The sequence below is a fragment of the Coenobita brevimanus genome, chromosome 86 (genome assembly GCF_032717465.1).
Source record: "Coenobita brevimanus isolate Jiangsu-jjx chromosome 86, ASM3271746v2, whole genome shotgun sequence".
Taxonomy (NCBI): domain Eukaryota; kingdom Metazoa; phylum Arthropoda; class Malacostraca; order Decapoda; family Coenobitidae; genus Coenobita; species Coenobita brevimanus.
This window is the reverse complement of record NC_137039.1, coordinates 29911443-29936873: the sequence shown is the minus strand read 5'-3', so window position 1 is coordinate 29936873 and position 25431 is coordinate 29911443. Positions and strand designations below refer to the sequence as shown.

The window sequence follows — 25431 nt, the reverse complement described above, 5'->3', positions numbered from 1 at the left end:
TTCTCGTGTGGTCTAGTGGCGAGGTATTGCAGTTTATTCACTGTTTATTCACAAAAAACGAGCACATGTGGCTTCCATTGCAATAAGCATCTACTCGCGATTGAAGTTAGGCAGTAACTGTTGGACAGTGTTGGTGACGGGGAAACAGAGTTGCCAGATCACAACGGCCACATTACCAAACTCCTCAATTTTCATTACCAAATTTAACTTTTCATTACCAAATTTGTAAAGCAAGCATTTATTCTTCACTAACTATATATACTAGTGGAAATGCATGTAATCACTCTCCTTATAATTAACAGCATGTTGATTATTTTCACGCTATGTAGGCTAGCAGATTAATCAGAGAGAGCAGACAATCCACCATCTCCATCCTGTGTATCCTCATACATGTGAAAAATCCATTTGGTAATGCATTATTCTGATTCATTACCACACAAATTTTTCATCACCAAATTGGCCCACATTTGGTAATGAAAAAATACCAAATGGCAACCCTGACAGGGGAGGGGGGGGAAAGGAAGGGGTGAATTGGCCATGGTGTAAACAGCTGTTCGGTCCTGCGCAGCAATTTCAAATTACGAGTGGGAAATAATTTGGATTTTTTTTTTGGGGGGGGGGGGGGGTTCCGAAGGTCCAGGCCCACAATGTCTGGTAAGTGGGGTGTCCGGAAAGTGGGCGTCCGCATAGTACGGGGATTACTGTATTCCCAAACCATTGTCCAGAGTCAGGTGCTGAAACAAAAAGTACTGGTAGCTGATGATAAAAACCAAACTAGAGGACTTCACAACAAAATATTAATTAGTTTGCCTTGGTGTTCAGATATCGGACCTGCACCTGAGTGTATTCCAAGACCCAACCCGTGCCACAGAGTTCCGAAAGTTTTCTTCGGCCACCGTGGCTGCCATAAGGCCTTCTGTTGTCCTGGCTTCAGGTCAGTGCCATTGCTGCTATGTCATCCACTCAAGAAGGGCACTAGAGTTAAATTGTTATAAATATATATTATAGTTTTTCACCTAAACTTGGTCCAGATTTTTATCCACTCGCTTCTTATTTCATATAACCCTGCTCATTAGTAAATTAAGACAGAACTGTAGTTCAACATCCATTCCATAGAACTTCTTCATGAGTAGCATCATATTCTAGTGTTAATCTATTGTTACAACTCAGCATTCAAGATGGATGTGACAGTTTCAGATCAAGTTAAAATAAAGTGGATATAGAGTACTCTGCTGGTTTGAAAAATACAGTACATACGGTATTGTATCAACTTTTTCAGCTACAGGTTCTATCTATCTATCTATCTATTGCCAGACGCCTCAATCCCGTTTGGGGTGGCCACAAACAAATCGCCTCCAAGTCGCCCTGTCCCCCGCCATTTCACTTCCCTGCTCCCAACTCACACCCCCCTCTCTCATATACCTCTCCACCCCATCCCTCCATCTCATCCTCGGTCTCCCCCTCCCTCTTCCACCCTCCACCTCACTCACATACACTCTCTTCGTCAGTCTTTCACCCTCCATCCTCTCCACATGGCCAAACCACCTCAGTGTGTTCCTCACAACGCTTCCTATCACATCCACATCAACACCACAACGCTCCTTTATATCCTCATTCGTCAGCCTGTCTCTCCACGTGACTCCACAGGCTCCTCTTAAATAACTCATTTCCACTGCTCTCACTCTTGACTTGTGTCCTTCCAACAATGTCCAAGCTTCACTTCCGTACGTTAGAGTTGGTATCACAATACTGTCATGTAGTAACTTTTTTACTTCCATGCTCACTTCCCTGTTTCTTATCACTGCTTTCAAGGAACCAGCAACCTTTCTTCCCTGCTGTACCCTTTCAAGCACTTCACCCTCAAAAACCTCCATCCTTACTCATCACACTACCCAAATATTTAAACGTACTCACATTTTCCAATTCCTCACCATCCAACCTCGCTATACATTCACTGACTTCACCTCTCTCAAAGACCATCACTTTACTCTTCCCTACATTCACCTTTAGGTTCCGTTTCTTACACACTCTCTCAAACTCATCCACCAAGCCTTGCAGCTCCCCTTCGTCTTCACTCAACAACACAGTATCATCTGCAAACAACAGTACAGGGAGTTTCCAAACACTATCCTCTCTCACCAGGGCCACTCCAACATCCACTACCCTACCTTGTACCTCTTTTATTACCCCATCCATGTACAGATTGAACAACCATGGAGACATGACACATCCCCTGTTTCAAACCAACTTTCAAAGAGAAAAATTCACTTAGTTCACCATCCACACGCACTGCAGCCTTCGCACCATCGTACATACTCTTCACAGCATTCAACAACTTCCCACCTACTCCATATATTCTTAACACTTTCCACAATCCTTGTCTATCCACCCTGTCATATGCTTTCTCCAAATCCATGAAAGCCGCATACAACTTCTTTCCCTTCTCTAGAAACTTTTCCACTAAAGATCTAAGAATGAATATCTGATCTACACAACCTCTTCCCTTCCTAAAGCCTCCCTGTTCTTCTCCAACTAATTTCTCTGTTCTTTCTCTAACTCTGTCTATAAGTATCCTACCATACACTTTTCCTATTATACTAAGAAGACAAATGCCCCTATGATTACCACACACTTCTTTTTCCCCTTTTCCTTTGTACAAGGGAATAATTATACCTGACTTCCAATCCTCCGGGACTCTACCTTCCTCCCAGGCCAATCTGCACATCTTCCACATCCATTCTACTACTATCTCTCCCCCATGCTTCAGCATCTCACCACACACTCCATCAATTCCTGGGGCTTTCCCGATTTAACTTTCTTCATTGCTTCCACAACCTCTATCCTACTGATTTCTTCCTGTCTTCTCACCTCCCTCCTTCTCCCAGCCATTCCCCAGCCACTTATACTCGCATTACTTCCATCCTCTACGTTCAACAATTCCTTAAAGTGTTCTCTCCATCTGCTCACTTTTTCTCCCTTCTCCACTAGTAATCTACCATGTTTATCTTTCACTCCCCTGCTAACTTCACTTCCACCCTGTCTTACTCTTTTCACTTCTCTCCAGAACATTTTCTTACAGTCCCTCCACTTTACACTCAAATTCCTTCCAAATTCCTCATCCACTCTCTTCTTACTCTCTCTTACTAATCTTTTCACCTCTCTCTTCCTTTCCACATATAACTCTCTCTTCCACCTCTCAACTTCTTCCACGCCCCTATTTCTCATCCATTCATTGTATGCTTTCTTCTTTTGTGCCACAGCCCTGTTTCACCTCTTCAGTCCACCACGCTGTTCCTTGCACCCCCTCCGTCTTCTCTTCCTTCCACACACCACATCACATGCTGCATATTTCTTCTGTAAATATCTTACACACACCTTCCACGTCTCCCATCTGCTCCAATTCATATTTGCCCAATCGTTCCTCCACTTCTCTCTTATACTCTGCCTTTTTCTCATCCTCTTGTAACCTTTCCACTCTCCTTGCAACTACTCCTTCCTCTCGTCTTTCCCTTCTTCTATTCCTCCATCTTACTTGCATCCTAATTCTGGCCACCACCAAGTAGTGGTCAGAAAGTCCACTCCCCACCCTCTATACACTCTTGCATCCTTTACACATCTTCGCATCCTTTCATCCACACACACATAATCAATCATTGCCTTCCTTTCATTCAGTTCCTACCCACCCTTCTCATCACTCGCCATGTATACCTGTGGATCATTTTATGCCTGAAGAGGAGTATTGGCTAATACCAACCCCTCCCAGCACAAATGTCCACTAACGCACTCCCATTCTCATCTATCTCAGCAGGCACACCCCACTCACCAACTATTCCATCCACCTTCACATTACCAACTTTACCATTCATATCACCAATCAAAAACACTCTCTCATTCCTTCCAAACTTTTCCATGCACACTTCCACACTTGTCCAGAACTCTTCTCTCACTCTTCTAGCACGATCTTGCGTTGGCGCATACACACACACAATCGCCCACATTTGTATTCCAACTTTCAACTTTACCCACACAATCCTTGACCCAACTGATCCATACTGTCTTATGCTCTTCTTCCATCTTTTACTCACAACTATACACACTCCTTCCTTTGCCCTCTCATTCTCATCTACTCCTGCACATATACCCCATCCATACTCCCATTCTCTCACACTTTCTCCTCTCCATTTTGTTTCAGTTATTCCACATACATCCACTTTCGCATCCTCAAGCACCTGGACAATCTCTCTCTCTTTCACCTCATCATTCGCTCCTCTTACATTCCATGTACACATTACCAAGTCCTTTGTCCGGTCCTGGGTCATCAACGTTTGGTCAGTCCTTGTCCGAGGCTTCTTGTTTGTTTTTTTAGTTAGTTGTTTTCCGGGGAGGGGCACTAACCCTCCGCCAACCCTTTTAGTCGCCTTTTACGACAAGCAGGGATACTGGGGGAGTATTCTTGAAAACCCCCCTACCCCCAGGGGGGTAGCTACAGGTTCTTTCATAATAATTGTATTGTTTACTGATATCTGTACATCTTACTGCATATGCCAAATGTTTGTTATGCTTTGACGTTCAGTACTTTCATTTTTTTTAGCTCAGATTTTGTATGTTTCCAGCTCTGAATACTACCATACTTCCTCCTCTCTCCATAGGTGACCTGACAGATGCCAAGAATGCGGACATGCTGGGGTCACAGCAGTACATTGAGGAGTGGGCCACATACAGCGATGTGTTGCACACCTCTGGTGTCCTCAACATTACCACATGGCTGGACATCAGGGGCAATCATGGTACACTACTGCCACCGTACTCAGTTTTTCCCACTTTATCTCCATTATACAGCATTCTTGTTTAAAATCATATCAAAAGTAAACAACAAAACATTTCCCCTCAAGGAATCCTCATAGTTAATTTGGGCATGGTACAGCTGATGTTTTGTATGGACCAGAAACTAAACAAAGTTCCAGAACTAGCTAATTTCTCCCCAGTAATTGCTAGAAAATATGTATCATTTTCTTAATCCAAAACATGACTTTTTTTTTTTTTTTTTTTTTTTTTTTTTTTTTAACCTCACTGGGGATATAAATCACTAGAGAAAGGAAGCCACAGAATGAGCACTATAAATGTAATGTAGCCACTGTAGAGCACTGCACAGCCTTGCTGTTCCAACCTTATAATTGGCTTTGCCTTCATGACATCCACAGACAACTTTAACGTAGCATCCCTGGACAGTGCTGACAATTTCTACCAGCGGTACAGTGTTCAGGGTCAGGAACACCCTCGCTCCTACCTCTACACACACAGCCGGGGCTCACTCTCTGTCTCCTTCATTGCTGTTGACGCCTGCCTCCTCCCTGGCCCTCGTAGACCCTTCAACTTTATTGGTATGATGTGCATTTGATGAATGCTTGGTAGTCTGATGTAGCAATGTAATGTGTTAGTCGGGGTGAAGGTCAGCTGTCCTGCACGTTGGTGTGATTCCATAAGGGTGCTGATATACTTGCCCAAAACCTGATCCATCCATCCATCCATCATCTAATCCTATGTTGCCCCATGAGGAGCGTAGGAGCCTGGGGCTTGGAAAGTTGGTCCTGGCATTTAAGATGAGAGTGACCAGCCTCACTCATCCCTGAGTGGCATTATGGGAGCAATCAACCCCAACCATCCCTTGGATATAAACCTTCACCGGCTCAGTCCAACTGGAGCACCTTTATTACCCACTAAACCACCAGGAGCCAAATCTCAAAGTGGAAATGAGACACAGGGTTCCATCCAGGGTGCAGTCTTTGTTAATGCAACTACCAACTCTTTGCTTCATTTCATCCTGTGATCAGATATTTCAAGCAAGTGTATCTGCACCATAAAAAGTATTTTTTTCTTTAGGTAGTTATTTATACAACACTATTTGGACCACAAAAATTACTCTAAGACACCTAGAACCTTCAAAAATGAATAAAAGAACAAACCTTTCCTCATACTAATTGTCATTATCACTTTTGACATCTTGCTTTTGTAGAATTGCTGTGCAGCTTTTCATTGAACAGGATGCTATATAAATGAGTATATGGTCCCATAATTATTGCAGACTTCCAGACCTTCCTGTTTTTAATGGAAAAAAAAAGAAAAAAAAAAAAGTGCTTTTTCAGTAATGGGGACAGTGGAGCACATGTATAGTACAGTACTGTATATTGTTCAAAGCAATACAGTTTTTTATTTGATAGACACATTGTTAGCGTGGTGTTTTGTGCACTAGTGAATTCATTAGGAGGTCTTGCACTTTTGAGAAAAAAAGGTAACTAAATATTATTACTAGTACAGTATGTGGTAGGTGGGGGCGCTCACCATCCACTCACTCGATGTAGTGCTGCTCTTGGGTGTCTGCCTTTTCCTCTCCATCCTTCTTTCCTTCCATTCTCTTCTGTCTTTCCTTCATTCTTTCCTTGTCCTTCTGCCTACGGGTGACTTTACACTCCCTCTTCTGTCTTTCTTTCCTTCATTCTTTCCACTTCCATCAGCCTATGGGTGACTCTACACTGAGTGACAAGCCAAATGGTTTCCTGTGCACCAGGAAACCATTTACTATGCTGGGTGGTAACCATATAACAAAATTTTGGGGCCTGGTGGTTTAGTGGGTAATTATTGCACTCCAATCGGATTGACCCGGTGAAGGTTTATATCTAAGGGTTGGTTGGGGTTGATTGCTCATGTAATGCCACTCAGGGATGAGTGAGGCTGGTCACTCTCATCTTGAATGTCAGGACCAATTGCCTAGCCCCGGGCTCCTGCGCTCCTCATGGGGCAATGTAGGATTGGATGATGATGATGGATTATTATTATTAGTAGTAGTGCTGTTATTATTATTATTTTTTTAAATTATTGTATTATTTTTATAACAGGTATGGTGGCACCATCCGAGATGAGGCTACTACAGGAGTTTCAAGTTGAGGCCAGCCGTCGCAGCAACTACACTATCTGGTTTGGTCACTACCCGACTTCATGCATCCTGGCTCCTGAACCAGGCATGCGGCGCGTGGCAGGGGGCCGGGGCAGCCTGGTTTACTTGTGTGGCCACCTACATACCCTTGGGGGCCTCGTGCCAAACATGTACACACGTCAGCACACTGGTGCACTCGAACTGGAACTGGCAGACTGGAAGGATGCACGAATGTAGGTTGTCTTCAGTTTACCCTTTAACACTGACAACTCATATCTAACATGCATGTTTGTAATGTATGACTGCATAGCTAAAGTTGATTCTTTTCCACTCAAACTTTCCACTGTTACCACATGTTTTGGCAGGTTCCGAGTGGCGGCCATCGACCACGGGTTATTCTCCTTCACAGACGTGGCTCACAACACTTGGCCAGTGATTCTGGTGACCAACCCGAAGCATGCACTGTTCACCATGCCACACCGCGAGCCCTTGCACCTCATTCCTTACTCCTCACATGTCAGGTTTGGACCACCTGCACTATTTGATGGCAAAGTGGATGTTGTAGCTTCTCTGTGGTCAGCAGCTTTATGCATTTTCAGAAATAGGAATTGCCATACAGCAGTGCAGTATAACCCACACTCGCAGGCTTTCTGTATACAGAAGATGCACAATACACTAGTTGATGTGGTCCCTTGATCATTTGAACTGTGAACCTATTGAAGTGCAGCCTTAAGTTGCCATTCTCTTACAGTTCACTGTCATCCTTTAGAGGGATAGGGAGGGAGTTGAGAAATATACGTATAACCTGGCAGTAGAGCCACCTGGGTATATTGCTATCATCCTATGAAGGCAGCCCTCTTCAGCACCTGATGTATGGCACTCTGGTGATGCTAATCTATTTATGTGCACCGTTGACATTGTGGAAGTATGTGGATAAAGCTTATAGTCCATTGGCGAATGAGGATCATTGTGCTACTTCATTCTGACAGCATGTGGTATAGTACAGTTCCATGCTGAAATTCCACTCCATCCATCCATGAAACTGCACTCTGGCATTTATATATGTTTAACTCTTGATTTGCGTAGTTTTCTTCAGTAATTCACTGTCTTATTCCATGTTTTTTTTTTTTTTTTTTTTTTTTTCATATGCAGTACTGCACTGGTTTGTATAAATAGATTAATGAAATTGATGCATATTATGTTAAACTGTACAGTAATATATAAACTTTTAGCAGTATCTGTTATACAGTGCAGAGCAACTTTGAGCACTGTAATGGATAAAAACAAGACATTGATGTAGTACTTTAATTATTTGGTTTAGACTGTAATACGTAGAATGAATTATTTAAACAGGGTGTTGTTGTGGTCACTGACACCAATCACTGAGGCACGTGTGAAGGTTGGGGATTCGTCAGACTGGGTGCCCCTAACACATGTAGAAGGTCCCCTCTACGTGGCTTCCTGGCACCCTCACCGCTATACTGACGGCCTATACAACATTGAGGTCAGTCCCATTGTGTTCATTCTATGAGGAATGCCTTCTAGTTAAAGAGATTCAGTTCAGTCTGTGAAGAATATGATCAGGTTTGTTTTGTTTCGTTTCATTTTGAAAGGCTCCAGCATGCTTGCATACATCGGCCTTGGTCACCTAATGGCGGCTATCCATGCTGCACGATCTATTGCAGCCTCCCTGTTCAGTCCCTTAACCCTGAGGTCACACTTAATGACCTCGTCCCATGTCTTCCTCGGTTAATGAGATTATGTTCAGTCTGTGAGGAATGTGTTCAGATTACTGTATTGAGATTTTGTTTGGTTTGTGAAGAGTGTGTTCTTGCATTTTTTTTTTTTTCCTTTTCTTTTCCTCAGTCCAAAGTGTGGTTGGGGTATATTGCTCACATGATCACCTAGGCGAGAGGAACTGGTCACCATCACCTAAAATGTCTAAACAGAGTAGAACAGCCTCAGCTCAATATGCTTCTGTTGGTACAATAGAGGATTGGATGGTGAATGAGTGAATAAATATACATGCCCTTGAATCCTTTTGACCTACTTTTAGAGCACTGCATTTTTGCTGCCTCCAGAAGATTTTATTAAACTTGGGAAAGGCCTTACATATTGAAGGGGTCATCAAAAGCCTTATCTAACCTACAGTTTGCTAAATGTTCTCTTAATTAAATCATCTGGAAGTGGTAATGATAAAATAAAAAAAACAAAAACAGATTCAAAGGCTTAATCTTTTCATTACCTGAGATTTTTTTTTTTATATCCTTTATCTGTCAATCGAATTGACCAATCATTTATTGTCTTATCAGGAGCATGGAAGTCCAGGTTAAGCTTACATTGTGAAGATATGAAAGGTGGGGCTTTAAAATAAGGTAGACAGTTGCCATTTATTCTTTACCCAAAATTTTGTACTTATATGGTTTGTGACTCTTAATTTGATGCAGGTGTATGCACGAGACCGGAGTGGCCGTGAACAGACAGTGACACAGCCTTTCTCCCTGGATGGGTCACAGCCTTCATTCCGATTCTGGCCAAGGGCTTTGCTGATGTCAAATGTATCCATGTGTGTAAGTATGCAAGAGAAAAATATGTTATTCGTGAAAGGTACATTGTATAAAGAAAAAAAAGAGTCTTTACAGCACTAATCCTGTATCTGATATGATTGAATGGTAAACTTCTTTTTTCCATTTTCTGCAAGGCAGCCTTTTCAGGTTTGGGCACAAGCTTTTTTAGTTTGAGTCATACCAGATACAAGGTCAGTGCTGTAAAGACTCTTATTCACAGAGCATTTTGTCTGTCATCTACATATGCCTTTTTTTTTTTATAAAGAAAAAGATTTGCAGTTTTTCCTCCAGACTTGAGATATCTTGGTATTACATCTTTGAATGGAAAGGTTATCCTGTTGCTGATTTACATTGTCTAGTCTAAACCTGAAGAAAAAATGCAAGTATGACAAAACCTGCAAACCAATTTAAATTATCTAGTACTAACCAGAATGAAAATACAGTACTAGAATGTGACATTACCACTGAAACCCTGCATGAGAGTTGCGCATTGACTACTGCAGATATACAGTAAGTCATCAATAGATGTTGGTGGTGCGTTCCAAAATATCACAGCTTTTTCACATACAACAGGCACTGGAAATTGTGAGGACTGGCAGATCAATTGTATAGGTAGCAGTGAAACTTCAGTTGTCAAATTTTTAAAAACTACTGTGAAGGTAAATGCAAAAATAGGTGTAAAAAAAGGGAACATATCATGAGAACTTGCTGTATGTTATGATCCCACTTTCAGTTCCAGTTCCTCTTTGGCATCATGGTGTGCTTTTGTGTGGTGCCGCTCTGTGTGTTACGCTTCATCCACCACATGGTATTAGGTAAGTAGTTACCATATTTAATAAACACAATAAGTGATTTTGAGTCTAAGATCTAGTGACCTGAAACCTCTACTCCGATTAGTTTGACCACCATGCTGGTTTGTATCATTTCTTTCTCTTCGCTATCACTATTTACTACAAGTTATTCTCTTGAACTCTGTATACCTTCCCTTTCAAACAGGCCAAGAGAACCTGTCTGTATATATTCTGTGATATTTATAGCAATGTAATGCTAAGTTATTCAGCACTTTTATTCCTTAATGTAAACAACAAACCACCTCTGAAACAGTTTTAATGCATATGACCAGTCTGTGAATGGATCTTAGTTTGCAGTTTTTCTTTTCTTTTCTTTTCTTTGAAAGAGGTGATATTTGTCATTGTCATAGTCTAGGCTTTTTATTGTGCTTAAAAAATGAAGAGTTGTCTTTTTGTTTACCAAATACAATACAGTAATCCCTCAATTATCCAGACATCCATTATCCAAAAGGCATTCATAGTTAGGGTATATACAAAGGGAGGCCAAGGGAGATGTCCATTATCCAGATGGAACCACTATCCAGACATGCCTGTGGCTCTATTATATCAGATAATTGAGGGATTACTGTACACCAGAAATGATAATTTACTATCAAGCAGAAAAAGTACGATACTAACTATACATAGAGAGACTGATAAATAGATTATAAAGATGATGATAATGATGATCGGTTTAACAGTTCCAGAAATAATGATAGCGATGATTTGGTTAACAGTTCCAGAAAAAATAATGTACTCTAAGCCAGTGCATCACATGTCATCCACCTCTTACCCGCAGAACGGCGACGAGTGCGACCCAAGGCCAGGATTTGGTTCCTGGACCTTTGGCTACGCAAACTGTGGATTCTGGCCTCCGTTGATCGTTTGTTTTGGCCGCTTGTCATTCTGGCTGTGTATATGCCTATTGGTGAGTGTGTAGAGTGAGGGGGAGATTCTTTCTGTCCTCATTTATCCTCCCATATTTCTTCCCTCTCGCATATCATTCCTCATTTTCTCCCCTCTTTCTGAGTCTTGTTTAACTTTACAGTCATCTCCAGGTTCCTCATTTTATACAGTATTCTGTTTTCCTTCTTCACTCTGAACACTTTCATTCTTTGTTTATGTCTTTCCTTAATCTTGCACTTTTTCTTTTTCTTTGTTTTTTCTTTCAGTCTTGTCTGAATGTTGTCCATCCATCCATCCATCATCCAATCCTACATTGCCCCATGAAGAGTGTAGAAGCCCGGGGCTATGCAGTTGGTCCCGACATTTAAGATGAGAGTGACCAGCCTGACTCATCCCTGAGTGGCATTACATGAGCAATCAACCCCAACCATTCCTTGGATATAGACCTTCACCGGCTCAATCCGACTGGAGTGCATTAATTACCCATTAAACCACCAGGTGCCAAAATTTGGTTATATGGTTACCACCCAGTGTAGTAAATAGTTTTCTTGTGTACAGGAAACCATTTGGCTTGTCACTTAGTGTAGAGTCACCCACAGGCAGAAGAAAGATGAAAGAATGAAGGAAAGAAAGACAGAAGAGGGAGTGTAAAGTTACCTGTAGGCAGAAGGACAAGGAAAGAATGAAGAAAAGGAAGACAGAAGAGGATGGAAGGAAAGAAGGATGGAGGAGAGGAAAGGGCATGTTGTACCTCTTTCATTATTCATTCCTTTATTTCTGTATCCAAGTTCAACCTATCCAGGGTGGAAAAATAGGCCAGCATGATAATGATATACCGGTAGCTTAACTCTTTCTCTGTCTTTTATTATTTCTCTCTCCTTGTTGTCTGGGTCCCACCTATCCCTAGACTGTTGGTGTGAAAAAGTCAATGATGGTGATGATGATGTTGGTGGTGATTTCCGTCCTTCCAATACTCCTTCGTATCTTCTAATGTCTTTACTCTCATTTACAGCAAACCCTCAATTATCTGGCATAATTCAGCCAAGCCCTATGCCGGATATTGCATAGTATCCCCTATTGGCTCAATATTTGGCACTGAGCCGGATATTGCGTTATTATCTGTCTCAGCTTTCTATCCTAAAACCTTTCCCATAAGTAAGAGATGAAAATTAAACATAAAATACAATAAAGTAATGATAAAATACAGTATAGTAATACGTGCTGGTTGGCTACCGTTTACAAGCCGGCTCATACACCTTGATGCCAAATATTTGCTAGAACCGCCTGGCTACATCCCATTTCAGCACTGGATATTGCATAGAACTGCCCGGCTCTGTCCCATTTCGGGACCGGATATTGCATAATTTTGCTGGATGTTGCATTAATAGAGCCGAGCCAGCAGCACCTGATACAGTATAGCATTGGGCCGGATGCTGCAACGTCAGATAATTGAGAATTTACCGTATTTTTACAGTTTTTTCCATTTTTTAGTCTTGTTTAGCAAACCAATCTCTAACAGGTCCATGGTTCATCGGTGAAGTGCTTGAGGATCACGTAGGAGTGGTTTTTGCGTGGGGCACCTTTGTCAACAGTAGCTACCTCCCTGGCTCTCTCACCTATGGCTATGGTTTCTTCCAGGTCTGTTGTTACATCTGTTTACATACAGTATCATATCTGTCGTTCAATCCATCTCTTATTGCTGTAGCTTCTTCCAGGTCAGTGTTACATCTCTGTCATTTAATCCCTTATTACTTCATCCGAAGTAAAGGTACCAGGGCCTAGGCTACTCACTCCAGACATTTAAGGAGAGAGTGTTGTTACATGCACATTTACATCTCTAATCCTGTACGAGGTCAGTCCAAAAAGAAACCAAACTTTTTAAAAAGTGCTCCAATGAGCTGGCCTAGCATACTTATGACAGGAGCGCTGTGTAGCGACAACTTCGAGCCTTAGTCTAACAGTAGCAGCATTGCACCACATCACTTAGTCATCAACGTGTTTAGTGCGCATAGGGTTATTTGCAAGTTGAACAATGAAGGATCTTGAAGAGCAACACGTTTGTGTGAAATTATTTCAAATTGGGAAAAACTTTTACAGAGACTTTTCAAACATTGCAACAGGCTTATGAGCAGAAGCATTTGAACTGTACACAGTGTCACAAGTGGTTCCAGTGGTTCAAGTCAGGAAGAACATCCAACGAAGACAGTTTCAAAGCTGGACGGTTCCACATTAACAGACAACAGTCATGTTGAGAAAGTGCATGCTGTGATCCGTGAAAATTGTCGCCTGATTGTCCATGAAGTTTATGAAAAAGTAGGCATCTGTAAAGTTCGTGCCACATGGTTTTAACAAAAAAAAAATGAAGGTACATCATGTTGCCGCAAAATTTGTGCCACATCTGCTGACAGATGAGCAAAAAGAGAACCTTGTCATGGTCAGTCAGGAGCTGTTCAATTGTGTGAATGAAACTTTCTGAAAAATGTCATAATAGGTGATGAAACGTGAGTGTATGACTACGATATCAATACAAACAGGCAGTCGTTGCAGTGGTTTAGAACATCATCACCGCGACCAAAAAAAGCATGTCAAATTCACTTAGATGTGAAGGTGATGTTGATCATCTTTTCTGATTTGAAGAGCGTTCATCATGAGTTTGTTCCATGCGGTTAGACAACCAGTAAAGAGTTTTTCTTGGACTTACTGAAGTGTTTGAGGCAGTGTATAGGAAGAGGCCTGTGGCATGGACAAACAAAACCTGGATGTTGCACCATGACAGTGCACCTTCTCACGCGTCATGTCCTGTCTGTGACTTTTTTGGTGAAGCATGAGACAACCATTGTTCCGCAGAAGCCCTGTTCTCCAGATTTGGCCCCTGCAGACTCCCCCCCCCCCCTCCTCAGAGATGAAATCCACCTTGAATGGTTGCCAATTTCAGATGATAAAGAGGTACTGTAGAAGAAAATTTGCTACCAGAACAGCACTTTATCCCTGAAAATGCATTCCAAGACACGTTGCGAACATTGTATGAACAGTGGAGGGGAGTATTTTGAAGGCAACAAGGCTGATGAAGTTGTAAGTAAAGCAGTAAATTTGTTTTTTGAAAAAGTTTGTTTTTTCTTTGGACAGACCTCATATCTCCATCAAATTTACTTTTTTTTTTATTATGTAATTCCATCACATTAACATTTACAATTCTTTGTCTTGTATCTCCATCTGTCCATCAATCCCTCAACTTTTGTATTATCATTTTTCAGAAGTTATACTAGGTAGATGTTTTATTATGTAATTATTTGTTAGGGTGTTTTGTATGTTATTATTTTTTAAAAATAGAGATTGCTTAGTGTTAGCTGAAAGCGTTTAATTTATTAGAAAAGAGCTGGAGATATTTGATAGGCCTTTTCAGGAAGTTATATGGGAATTCAATAAAAAAACAAAATATTTGTGAATTTGTAAATATGTGCAGTACTGTATTGCCTCGTGATTTGCTTTGGAAATTTGTATCTGCAGTATTTTAATAATTATCCATCATAACTACTGTAGCTAAATAATATCCAATATGAAGCTTAGTTTCCTTGATTAAACTTATTACAGTACTGGTACAGTAAAAGTCCAATTCTTCGGCATCCGATTCCCCGGCAAATCTGATATTTCGGCAGTTTTGAGAAATAGTCCCATTTATGAAAATCTCTGATCGTTCGGCAGATTTTCCGATTTTTTTCGTCAGTCTTGAAATTCTCCATGAGTCTTTAGAGCCTGTTGCAGGACCTTCTACTGCTGGGGACTTCTTCCAGCAGTAGCAGACTCCAATCAACCCCTTCTATTGTACATATGTAATTAAGGAACCTACTATAAGTTTAGGTAAGTGCATGTGAACATGTAGGCCTACTGTATCATTACATTTATATACACTATGTTCACTAATTTCTTTATTTTTCATATTCATGTATAGTACTGTATTCATTACAGTATTGTACAGTATCAAACAGTATACAGTACTCTCTCCAAACACATTTGTAATGATATGAGTAGTGATGATAGTGTTCACCGCAACATATAAGGTACTGAGTGGGTAGGGTTTTTGATAATTCGGCAATTTTGATTTTTCGGCACTTGCCTGGTCCCAAAGATGCCGAAAAATCGGACTTCTACTGTATGTATTTTTGTGTCTGTCATTTATCTGTATCTGTTTTACCAAGTACTGAATCCTGTCAGTGGTTATCTCTACAATAACAGCCTTTCTTCCCACAGCACACCACTCTTCCATACATATTCTCTCATCTCCCCACACTTTTCTTGGTCATGTTCTCCTTGTACCAACCTCTGTGCCAGGTGGTCGTAACCTTTTTCTCTGTCCAGACCCCCAGTGGATTACCCATTATGTCCCCATACCCCTTTCACCAAACTGTTGAAATCATCATCACCAGTCCCATTAGGTGCCAGTACAACTTCAGAAGATGCTAATAGCTTAGTTTTACTTTGCATATAGATAACTAGGAACAGAACAGAAAAGAAAATCATTACACGTTTAATCTGTTTATTTAGCAAATTATTTTTAAAAATTTATTCAGAGAACAAATCTCATACCCCCAGATATTGGTCCCCACACCCCCATGGGGCATGGATACCCCCAGTTAAGAACCCCTACTCTGTGCTTTTCAGTTTCACATAGCATATTTCTAGTGGTAAACATTTTTGCATCTTCCAGATGGTGACCTTCCACCTACCTCTTATCCTGGCCATAGCTCACTGTGCAGACTTCAGGTATGATGATCATACAACTCATGTTATTGTCGCAAAGACTTAAGCTAAGAACAGGTAAATTATAGGTTAGAAAGTCACTGGAAACTTGTATGTAGAAGGAATGAAGAATAGCATTATTTTTATTTATTGATTGACCGTTGAAATGTACAGTAGGTGTTATTGTTGTTGTTTTTGTGTCCCAAGCTCATTTGGAGATTACCTGTTGGTCTGCAGGCTGAAGTTGCCCATCTCTCAGGTCCACCATCCTTCTGTCAGGGGTTAAAGAGAGAGCTGAGGGACATAGTATTGGTTATGCAGATGCCTTTTCACAAAGATGTCACACTCCAGCACCCATAATGTAGTAAGGTGGTAAAATGAGTGGTGATGGAAACTAATGGGTTTGGTTTTTGCCTGCAGGTTCCGGTCTCTGTATGTGGACCGTGTGTGCAGCTTCCCTCAATACCTGTGCCGTCACCTCTTTCCCCTTGTTATTGTCACTATACAGGTAAGAACCCACTAAAGTAGGATTATTTTTACCTGATGAAGATCACTAGCCCATTTCAGCTCAGTTGAAGGGCAGATGTAGTCAGAATAGGAGGTTGATTGGACTAGTAACTAGGACTTACTGAATTTCATGCAACCACAGTGTACTGTTGAAGATGCAACCCAGGTCCATCAGATGAAAACAGACTATGATACTCTGCACTGCATTTTTCATCTGTCTGTCATCCATTCTGTATTCTGTCTGTCATCCATTCTGTATTGATGTAACTGGAGCATAGGGACCTAAGAGTTGTCTACTTAGTCTTGACATTTAAGGTGAGAGTGACCAGTTGCTAATCCCTGAGTAGCAGTATGTAAACTATAGAACCCAGTTGTTCCTCAAATGTATACCCTTATGAACCAAATCCAATTAAAGTACCTTAGCCCACTAAGCCACCAGGCATTCTCTTGCATTTTTATCTAATTTTTGATAGCTTGAAAGGTAAGAAGATGTATGTGTGACTCATTCCATTGGGTGCTTTTTTGGTAGTTCTTTTTTGTTTTCCTCCTCCTGTTTTGTGAATCTCTGCCACCCCATGTATAGATGGGAAATAAGGTTAGGATGATAATGATGATGGAGATGATCATAGTGGTGATGTTGATGACAATGAATTTGCCCATCACTTCCCGTGTACAGTACATTATTCACAAATCCTACTTCCTGTTTTTGTAAAATGTACATTCCTTTTACAGTATTCCATTACTAAGCTTATATACTGTACTTTGTCTGAAGTAGTAGCTATGATAGTGCCATGTGGGTGAGTTGATTTTACCTGAGGGTATTGAGGACAAAGATTGCTCCACATACTGTATACCCACTGCTGTTTTTACCTTGTAAGATCCCCTCATTGTCTTCACAGTGTTTACTTTTTTTGTGTAGTTTTTGTTTGCAGTTTACATAACCAATCTGTCATTCTCCATTGCCTTTAATGCTTGGTATTATGAGTACATTATCCTTGAAAACAGATGATCACCGCATATTTCTTCTGGCTTGCATACGGCACAATGGCGCTGGTCTTGGGGCCACTACGCACCTGGTCGGCCATCTTGGGGGCTGTGTTGTGGTACTTTGCAACAACACTGCCTAAACACACTCTCAGGTGGGTGCACTCAGGACAAGCTGTGTTTATCAGCAACTGTACTCTTATACACTCTGATGTGACAGTAGTTAAAATCCTAGTGTTACGGGGCATCCTTTAGTGGTTAATACAATTGTTAGAGTGCCTGGACGATGCTACTTCTCTCCCTGACCATGGGTGGGAAAGGAGGTCCAGATGGTGATGATGACGATGATAATGATATATTACATGTTCTAGTGTCAAGCTTACACTTGCCTTCCTGATGAATCAGCAGTTCTTTAACTATTCAACATCAGTGCATTCCATTGACATTAGTGATAAATGTCATCATGCATGAATCAATGAATCATTGTATCTGCTAATGTAGAACACTTGGAGGTACAGTGGAGTCTCTTTTATCCGAAAATCATGGGACTTTCAAAGTTTCATTTAATCGATATTTTCAGATGAAAGATACTGTAATAATACGTAGGATACAAGGGAACAGTATTGTACTCACCCATCACCCATTTCTGGCAACGTCTAGCCCACCACCACCACCAGCACCCCAAAAGCCACTCAACCATCACCAAAACACTTAATACACTGTAGTAACTACTTACGTAACTGCACTTTTGTAACTGTAATAGAAACTGTCAACTTAAATAAATCTTCACTCAAATAAACTTATATAAACCTTCTCCAAAACAATTACAAAATTCACTGTAAGCAGTTTGAACAAATAGTCTTAAACCTAATTCATATTTTCTGTTTCCATATTCAGTCATTTCCATATCATCTCCCACATCATCCAAATCTTCTGAGGTGGTGGATGCAGGTGAGGGAGTGGGCAACTCGCTAGCAGGCTTGTTTCGCTAGTGGCGCGAAACAAGCCTGCCGTGTTTGAATTTTCGGATAGATTTCAGATTTTTGCGGTTAATCGAAATGAGAACGTTTTAGTAAAATTTACAGTTAATGGCATATTACTGTTTAAAGAATTTTGGATAAAAGAGACTTCACTGTGTTACCATAAGAATGTGGCTAAAGCTTACTTGTAGTGACTGGCCACATAGTCCTGACTCCCAGGCAGGTAACTCAGCCATAAGTAAATACAGTAGTCATTCTTAACCCCCACCATGCTAATTCTTAACTCAATTACCTTCCTCGAGTCATTTTGTTGGTCTTTTTATTTTTAATGTTAAGTTGATTTTTTGTCATCAGGTCAAGTGTTTCTGAGCTTGAACTCTTCATCACCCTCATCTGTTTGTTATTTATGCCACATGGGTGGATGTGAGGACGGCGATAAGTCGCCAGCATTGTGGGAGGTAGAAGGGCATGAATCCACCATTGCTGGGCTATAAACGAGAACTAAATTACTAAATATGTGGTATTTGGCAACTGCAGTTTGGCAGTAGCTCTGATGATGTAGAGGGAAACTCAACGTTCCCATGGAGACCACGGATGTTTCCTTGTGCTTGAAATTTTGGCACGGAGACCCATTGCCTCATATGAGACGATCAGCATGGCCAGGGGTGGCCTGCATATTTGAATTACCGTACTAAATATGCAGTATTTAGCAACTGCGGTGTGGCAGGATTTGGCAACAGCTGTAATGGTGTAGAGGGAGATTCAGCGTTCCCATGGAAATCACTGATGCTTCCTTATGCTTGAAATTATGGCGCTGAGACCCATTACCTCATATGAGCGATTAGCGCAGCCAGGGGTGTCCTGCACATTGCCTCATATGAGGCAATGAGCACTGCGGGGGTTAAGGTTAAGACTCCTTCATTGTTACTAATCTTATTACTTATCTTTTTTTTTTTTTCTACCAGTTTCCAGTAAGTGTTGGGAAGTACAGATATTAGCTGGGTTTGGCTTTTAGTTTTAGTTCCCAGTTTTTAAATATATTGTGAGATAAAAATAGATTTTTATTTAGGATTGCCAGACATGAAATTTGACGGTATTATTTTAGAAGTTGCCAATATGCAGTTCAGGGATATTACCACCATAAATGCATAGTATATTACCTAAGAATGCCAATGAACCCCCATAACCCCATTTGGAGATAATGAATTTAATTAAAACTTCCCAAAATAACATACCTTGTATCTTCACTTGGCCAGTCTGTGTAAAAAAATGCATGCATTTGTACATGTGTTTATCCTTCCATCGACTGCACATGCGTCTGCTAGGTTTGTTTCAGCCACTCATAGGCACACTTTATGTCACATGGTGGTATTCTGCCAATCAGTTTCAAGCACAGTCTTTGAAATTTTCTGGGTGGAAAATTCTTATCCTTCTAGCTCTGGCTTCCGACAAGGTAGGATGTAATCAGAGCATTGGTTGTAATATTGATTATTTACTCATTATTAAGCGTTTCCACTCGGAACCGAAGGAAGCCTCTGAGTTATTGAGAAAACACGGTGTATTTTTCCTGGTAGTTTTTGATGACATTTGATTGATTTTGACCTTCATTTTTGTTGGAAATGCTTCTTTTTGCTCCTTTTCCAATTGTGAACTGTGACTGGATGAGGATGTGAAACGAAGCATTTTTGACAGAACACAAAGGCAAAAATCACTCAAATCGCTTAAAAAACCACCAGAAGAATATACTGCACAACCTGGACCATCGTATCTCTAGGATAAGCCGCTGCAGCACATTAGGTTAAGTTAGGTTTGGTTAGGTCTGTTTGGTTAAGTTAACCGGTTGTGCAGTATATATTTCCGGTGGTTTTTTATGCGATTTCAGTAATTTCTTCCTTCAACATGCATTCATTCAGCTCACTGGTGAGCTGAGTGAGTTCTTTGATCTCAATGTGGGACTGAAACAGGGGTGTGTAATGTCTCCATGGCTGTTTAATATAGATATGGATGGGGTCGTAAAGGAGGTACAAGGTAGGGCAGTGGATGTGGGGGTGGCCCTAATGAATGAGGGTGAGATTTGGAAGCTTCCGGTGTTGCTGTTTGCTGATGATACAGTATTGTTGAGTGAAGATGAATGGGAGTTGCAAGGTTTGGTGAATGAATTTGGGACAGTGTGTAGGAGGAGGAAGCTGAAAGTTAATGTAAACAAAAGTAAAGTTATGGTGTTTGAGAGGAATGAAGTCACAGAGTGTGCAGTGAGGTTGGATGGTGAGGATATGGAGAATGTGAGTGCATTCAAGTACTTGGGTAGTGTGATGAGTAAGGATGGAACTTTGGGGGATGAAGTACGTGAAAGGGTACAGCAGGGAAGGAAAGTTGTTGGCACACTGAAAGCAGTGATGAGAAATAGGGAGGTGAGTATGGAAGTTAAGAAGTCACTGCATGATGGTATTGTGATCCCTACCCTGACGTATGGAAGCGAGGCGTGGACCTTGCAAGAGGGGAACAAGTCAAGAGTGAGAGCAGTGGAAATGAGTTACTTGAGAGGAGCATGTGGAGTGACATGGAGGGACAGGTTGACGAATGAAGAAGTGAAGGAACGTTGTGGGGTAGATGTGGATGTGGTTGAAAAGATTAGGAGAAATACACTGAGGTGGTTTGGACATGTGGAGAGGATGGAGAATGAAAGACTGACTAAGAGGGTGTATGTAGGTGAGGTGGAGGGGGGGAGAGGGAGGGGTAGACCGAGGATGAGGTGGAGGGATGGAGTTGAGAGGTATATGAGGGAGGGGGGGGGTGAGTTGGGGGGAGGGGAGTCAAATGGTGGGTGACAGAGTGACTTGGAGGCGTTTTGTCTGCGGCCACCCTTTGCGGGATTAGGGCGTCGGGCTATAGATAGATAGATATAGATTTTCTGTCGGTTAGTTTAGGTCTGTTTGGTTAGGTTAACCAGTTGTGCTGTATATTTTTCTGGCGTGTTTTTTTAATGTGATTTTTGCCTTCATTTTCCGTCGGTTTGGTTAGGTTAGGTTAGGTCTGCTTGGCTAGGTTAGGTTATATCTGTTTGGTTAGGTTAACTGGTTGTGTGGTATATTTTTCTGGTGGTTTTTGATGCGATTTGAGTTATTTTTGCCCTTGTTTTCTGTCGATAATGCTTCATTTCATTTCACCTCGTCATCCAGTCAGAGTTCATGTTTGGAAAAAGAGGCAAAATGAAGCATTTCCAACAAAAATGAAGGTTAAACTCACTCAAATCTCATCAGAAACTATCAGAAAAATAAACTGCACAACCTGAGGGGTATATTGGCAACTTGTAAAAATTTACCAGTTTGACAGCATCAGGGTTTATCTATTGATATTGAAGTAAAGAATGGTGATTAGAATGTAACTGTATTGTGTATAATTTAACAGGGAGGCTGCAGCAGTGTGGACCAGCCCAAATGCAGAGTGGGTGGGTGACGACACTGCTGCTCATAGCTCTTCCCTCTGACTTCATTATCACATATACACAAACAGACCTTCCTTAGCTCATACAGACACTTTTGCACACACATCTATGGGCAGGCTACACAAGCAGTACACATATAGACACACTTTTTATGCCCTGCCACTCACACACATATAAAAATCAATTATGGATAAACAAATAGTACACGCTCTCACACGCAGACACGTTTCATTTGTTTTTAAAGGCTCCAACATGCATTCATTCATCAGCCTTGGTCACTTAATGGTGACTTTCCATGCTGCTCGATCTCTGGCAGGTTCCCTGTTCAGTCCCTTATCCCTGAAGTCAATCTCAGTGACTTCATCCCAGATCTTTTTCAGTCCACCTCTGGCAAATGTACCCCTGACATTAGTCTACCTCTGGCAACCGTACCCCTGATGTTAACACTTCTCACTTTCTGCACCCAATTATCATCCTCCTTCTCCTCCACATGCCATCTCTCCCCTTATCACAACACCAAAACACTCCAGTCCCATCCTACCTGTCAACTCTTCCATTGTAAACCTAGCCCCCCCCAGGCCCCGCACCCAGGGATACACTTAATATCCTCCTGATGATTGCCATTTCTGTGTGTTTGAGCCTGCAGATATCCTCTTCCTTTACTGGCCAGGTCTCACTACCATACAGCTTTACATTCCTAACACATGCTGCTTGCAAAGATCCCTTAGCACATAGGGGGAGCCTTCTCAATATCAGGAGAGGCAACAGCTCCCTGAACTTCCAGCCACTCTCACAGAGCTAGCTCCAGCCCCACCTCCAGCACATAACATGTCTCCCAAATAATAAAACTCTTCCACACACTTAAGAGACTCGCCAGCAAGATCAGTCCTTTCACGCCTGACACATTGCACACATGAAATTGCAGTCCAGCTCTAACACCACCACATATCTTATGCACCCTCTGATCATAAACACTGCACAAGATGGAATTACTTCCATGCCTTTGTGCCAAATCACACATGGCTACTCTCCCTCTTTGACAGTACTGCCACCAGTCCTAGATACCATTACTTTTGTTTTACCTGCATTTAATATTAAGCCCTGGTGCCCCATACCATCTCTTCACTTCCTCTGTCTTTCCTCCGCCTCCCTTGCATTCTGTGCAATCAGCACCAAATCATCAGCATACAACTTCTCCCACGAGAGTCCACTTCTGAAGCCATATGAGAGGTCTTCAAGTACTGTACCATGATAAACAATAAGGGGCTCAAGACTGACCCCTGATGCACACCAGCATTCACGGAAAACTCACCACTCAAATCTCCATTCACCCTTACCTGGGTGTGAGCACCCACAAACATAGCCATAACCACCCTTACCAGCTACTCCTCGATCTCAAGCTTTCTCATCGCCCACCTCACTGCCTTTCTAGAGACTGTCGAAGGCCTTCTCCAAATTTAAAAAAGCACAGATCCCCTTTTTTTTTTCTTTATATTTTTCCTGAAGCTGTCGAGCAATGAATATGGCGTCAATGGTCCCTTTGCCTGGCATAAATCCAAACTGCATATCATCAATATTCACTTCTTCTCTAATCATAACTTCTAGAACTCTCTCCATTACCTGGTCCAAAAGATTTATGCCTCCGTAATTTCCTCTTTCCATGGCATCACCCTTCCCCTTGCACACATTTACAGTTACACTCTTCAGCCAATCATCTGGGACAACATTCTCATATATAATTGTATTTATCAAGTCAGTGACTAACCCCACTCCTACATCTCCTGAGGATTTCAGCATTTCAACAGTCAACCCAGACACACCTCCTGCCTTCCCCATCTGCATCCTGCCTATTGCCCTGCTCTCAGTAGCAGCATCAGTCAGAGGCCAAGGGCCAAACACTGGATCTGCTGGCTCCAAGCCTTCCCTGTCCCGGTCAAACTCTTCATTCAACAACCAGTTATAATGCAATCTCCAGGCATCCTTAACATCTTCACTGTTGACCACTACCTTTCCTTTGTCATTCTTCACACACTGCGTGCCTATGATATCCTTGTTTTCCCACTTTGTTTGATTTGCCACCTTAAATATCATATTCTTCCTTTCCACAGTACAGTATTTATGTTAACAAGTAAAAGTCTCTGAGACTCAAAACTTTACCCTGTAAACCTCTTTTCTAGCCTTACACTTGGTTGCCAAGTATTCCTTTTTGTTACCACCCCTGTCCATTCCTGGAAAAGCCTTCTTTTCTCCTCAGCTGCAGCTTCTACATCCTCATCCCACCACCAGGTTACTTTATGTCTTGGGGGGGTTCCTTGTACATCCACTCACTGAATCAGTAACTCATAGGAGATTGTTCTTGAGAGCTCTACTGTTCATTAACACTTCTGTCAGTGGCTTCCTGTTCAGCCACCATTCTACTCATCTCGCTACAAAAGGCATCCCTTACTGCTTGTTTTTTCAACTTCCATACTTTCCTCCTAGGTGCATAAGTTCTCTTTTTTTGTCACCTCTCCCTAAGCACCATGTCACACATCAGTAACTTGTGTTACTGCACACACTCTTTACCCCCTGTAACTTAACATCCCTCACTTTCCACTTTAACATCCCTCACATACCTCCTATAAGCCCTCTTGACCAGGAAATAGTCTATCTGGCTGCTATTTCCTCCAGACTTGTATGAAATCAACCTACTCTCTTTTATCCTAAATTGTGTGTTGCACATGATCATGTTCATTGCCTCTCCAAAGTCAAGAATCCTTTCCCCTTCCTCATTTCATGTACCATATGCACATCCCCCATGTAGTCCTTCATATCCTTGAGCAGCGTCACCTACATGACCATTCAGGTCCCCTGCCAAAACTATAATCTCATCATCCATACCACTTACTACATGTGTAAAGTCATCTCAGAATCTATCCTCCTCTACCCCATCCAGACCTGCATGTGGAGCATATGGCGATGTAAATGCAAATATTATCCCCCAGAACAAAATTTTCATTACTATTATCCTTTCCCCTACTTTCATTACATTCATGACATGCAGAATTCCACCCATTTCTCCTTAATCAACACACCCACACCATCATATCCATCTGCCCTACTGTTCCAAAATACCTGTAACTTGTTACAATATATATATATATATATATATATATATATATATATATATATATATATATATATATAAACAGACTTACTGCAAACATACAGAGAGGAAATCAAGTATCTTCCAGAAATTTGGTGAATACTTCATGGATAATTCAAATCTGAGACACACATTAGCCTCATTGAGATCTACTTATGTTTTGCTAGTTTTAAATAATTGTGAGACCAAAATGGGATGATAGTTTTTGCCCTCTGTGTTTTTTGTCAGTTGTGAATATCCTTCAGACAAAACAGGGAAGGAGGTGGTTGACTACTGTATAAATTTTTTTTAAATAATCTTCAGACATAATGGATTTTATTTATTTATTTTTTAATTTTTTTTTTTAGTCAAAGTATCTACAGACGTATAGTGGGAAGACATTATGGTCTCTCACTGTAC

The 25431-nt window shown here is 41.4% G+C and overlaps 1 protein-coding gene across 1 annotated transcript in view; it reads left to right on the top strand.

Moving 5' to 3' along the window:
* LOC145410641 (transmembrane protein 62-like) overlaps positions 1-21929 on the top strand; it is a 28573-nt gene extending 6644 nt beyond the window's left edge. The window contains exons 2-15 of the mRNA XM_080280755.1: positions 823-934; positions 4650-4787; positions 5202-5381; positions 6894-7164; positions 7297-7452; positions 8285-8435; positions 9379-9501; positions 10232-10313; positions 11128-11256; positions 12754-12872; positions 15940-15995; positions 16392-16479; positions 17484-17617; positions 21851-21929. Coding sequence (XP_080136881.1) covers positions 823-934; positions 4650-4787; positions 5202-5381; positions 6894-7164; positions 7297-7452; positions 8285-8435; positions 9379-9501; positions 10232-10313; positions 11128-11256; positions 12754-12872; positions 15940-15995; positions 16392-16479; positions 17484-17617; positions 21851-21929 — 1818 coding nt within the window. The remainder of the gene's footprint in view (positions 1-822; positions 935-4649; positions 4788-5201; positions 5382-6893; positions 7165-7296; positions 7453-8284; positions 8436-9378; positions 9502-10231; positions 10314-11127; positions 11257-12753; positions 12873-15939; positions 15996-16391; positions 16480-17483; positions 17618-21850) is intronic.
* The last annotated feature ends 3502 nt before the right edge of the window (positions 21930-25431 follow it).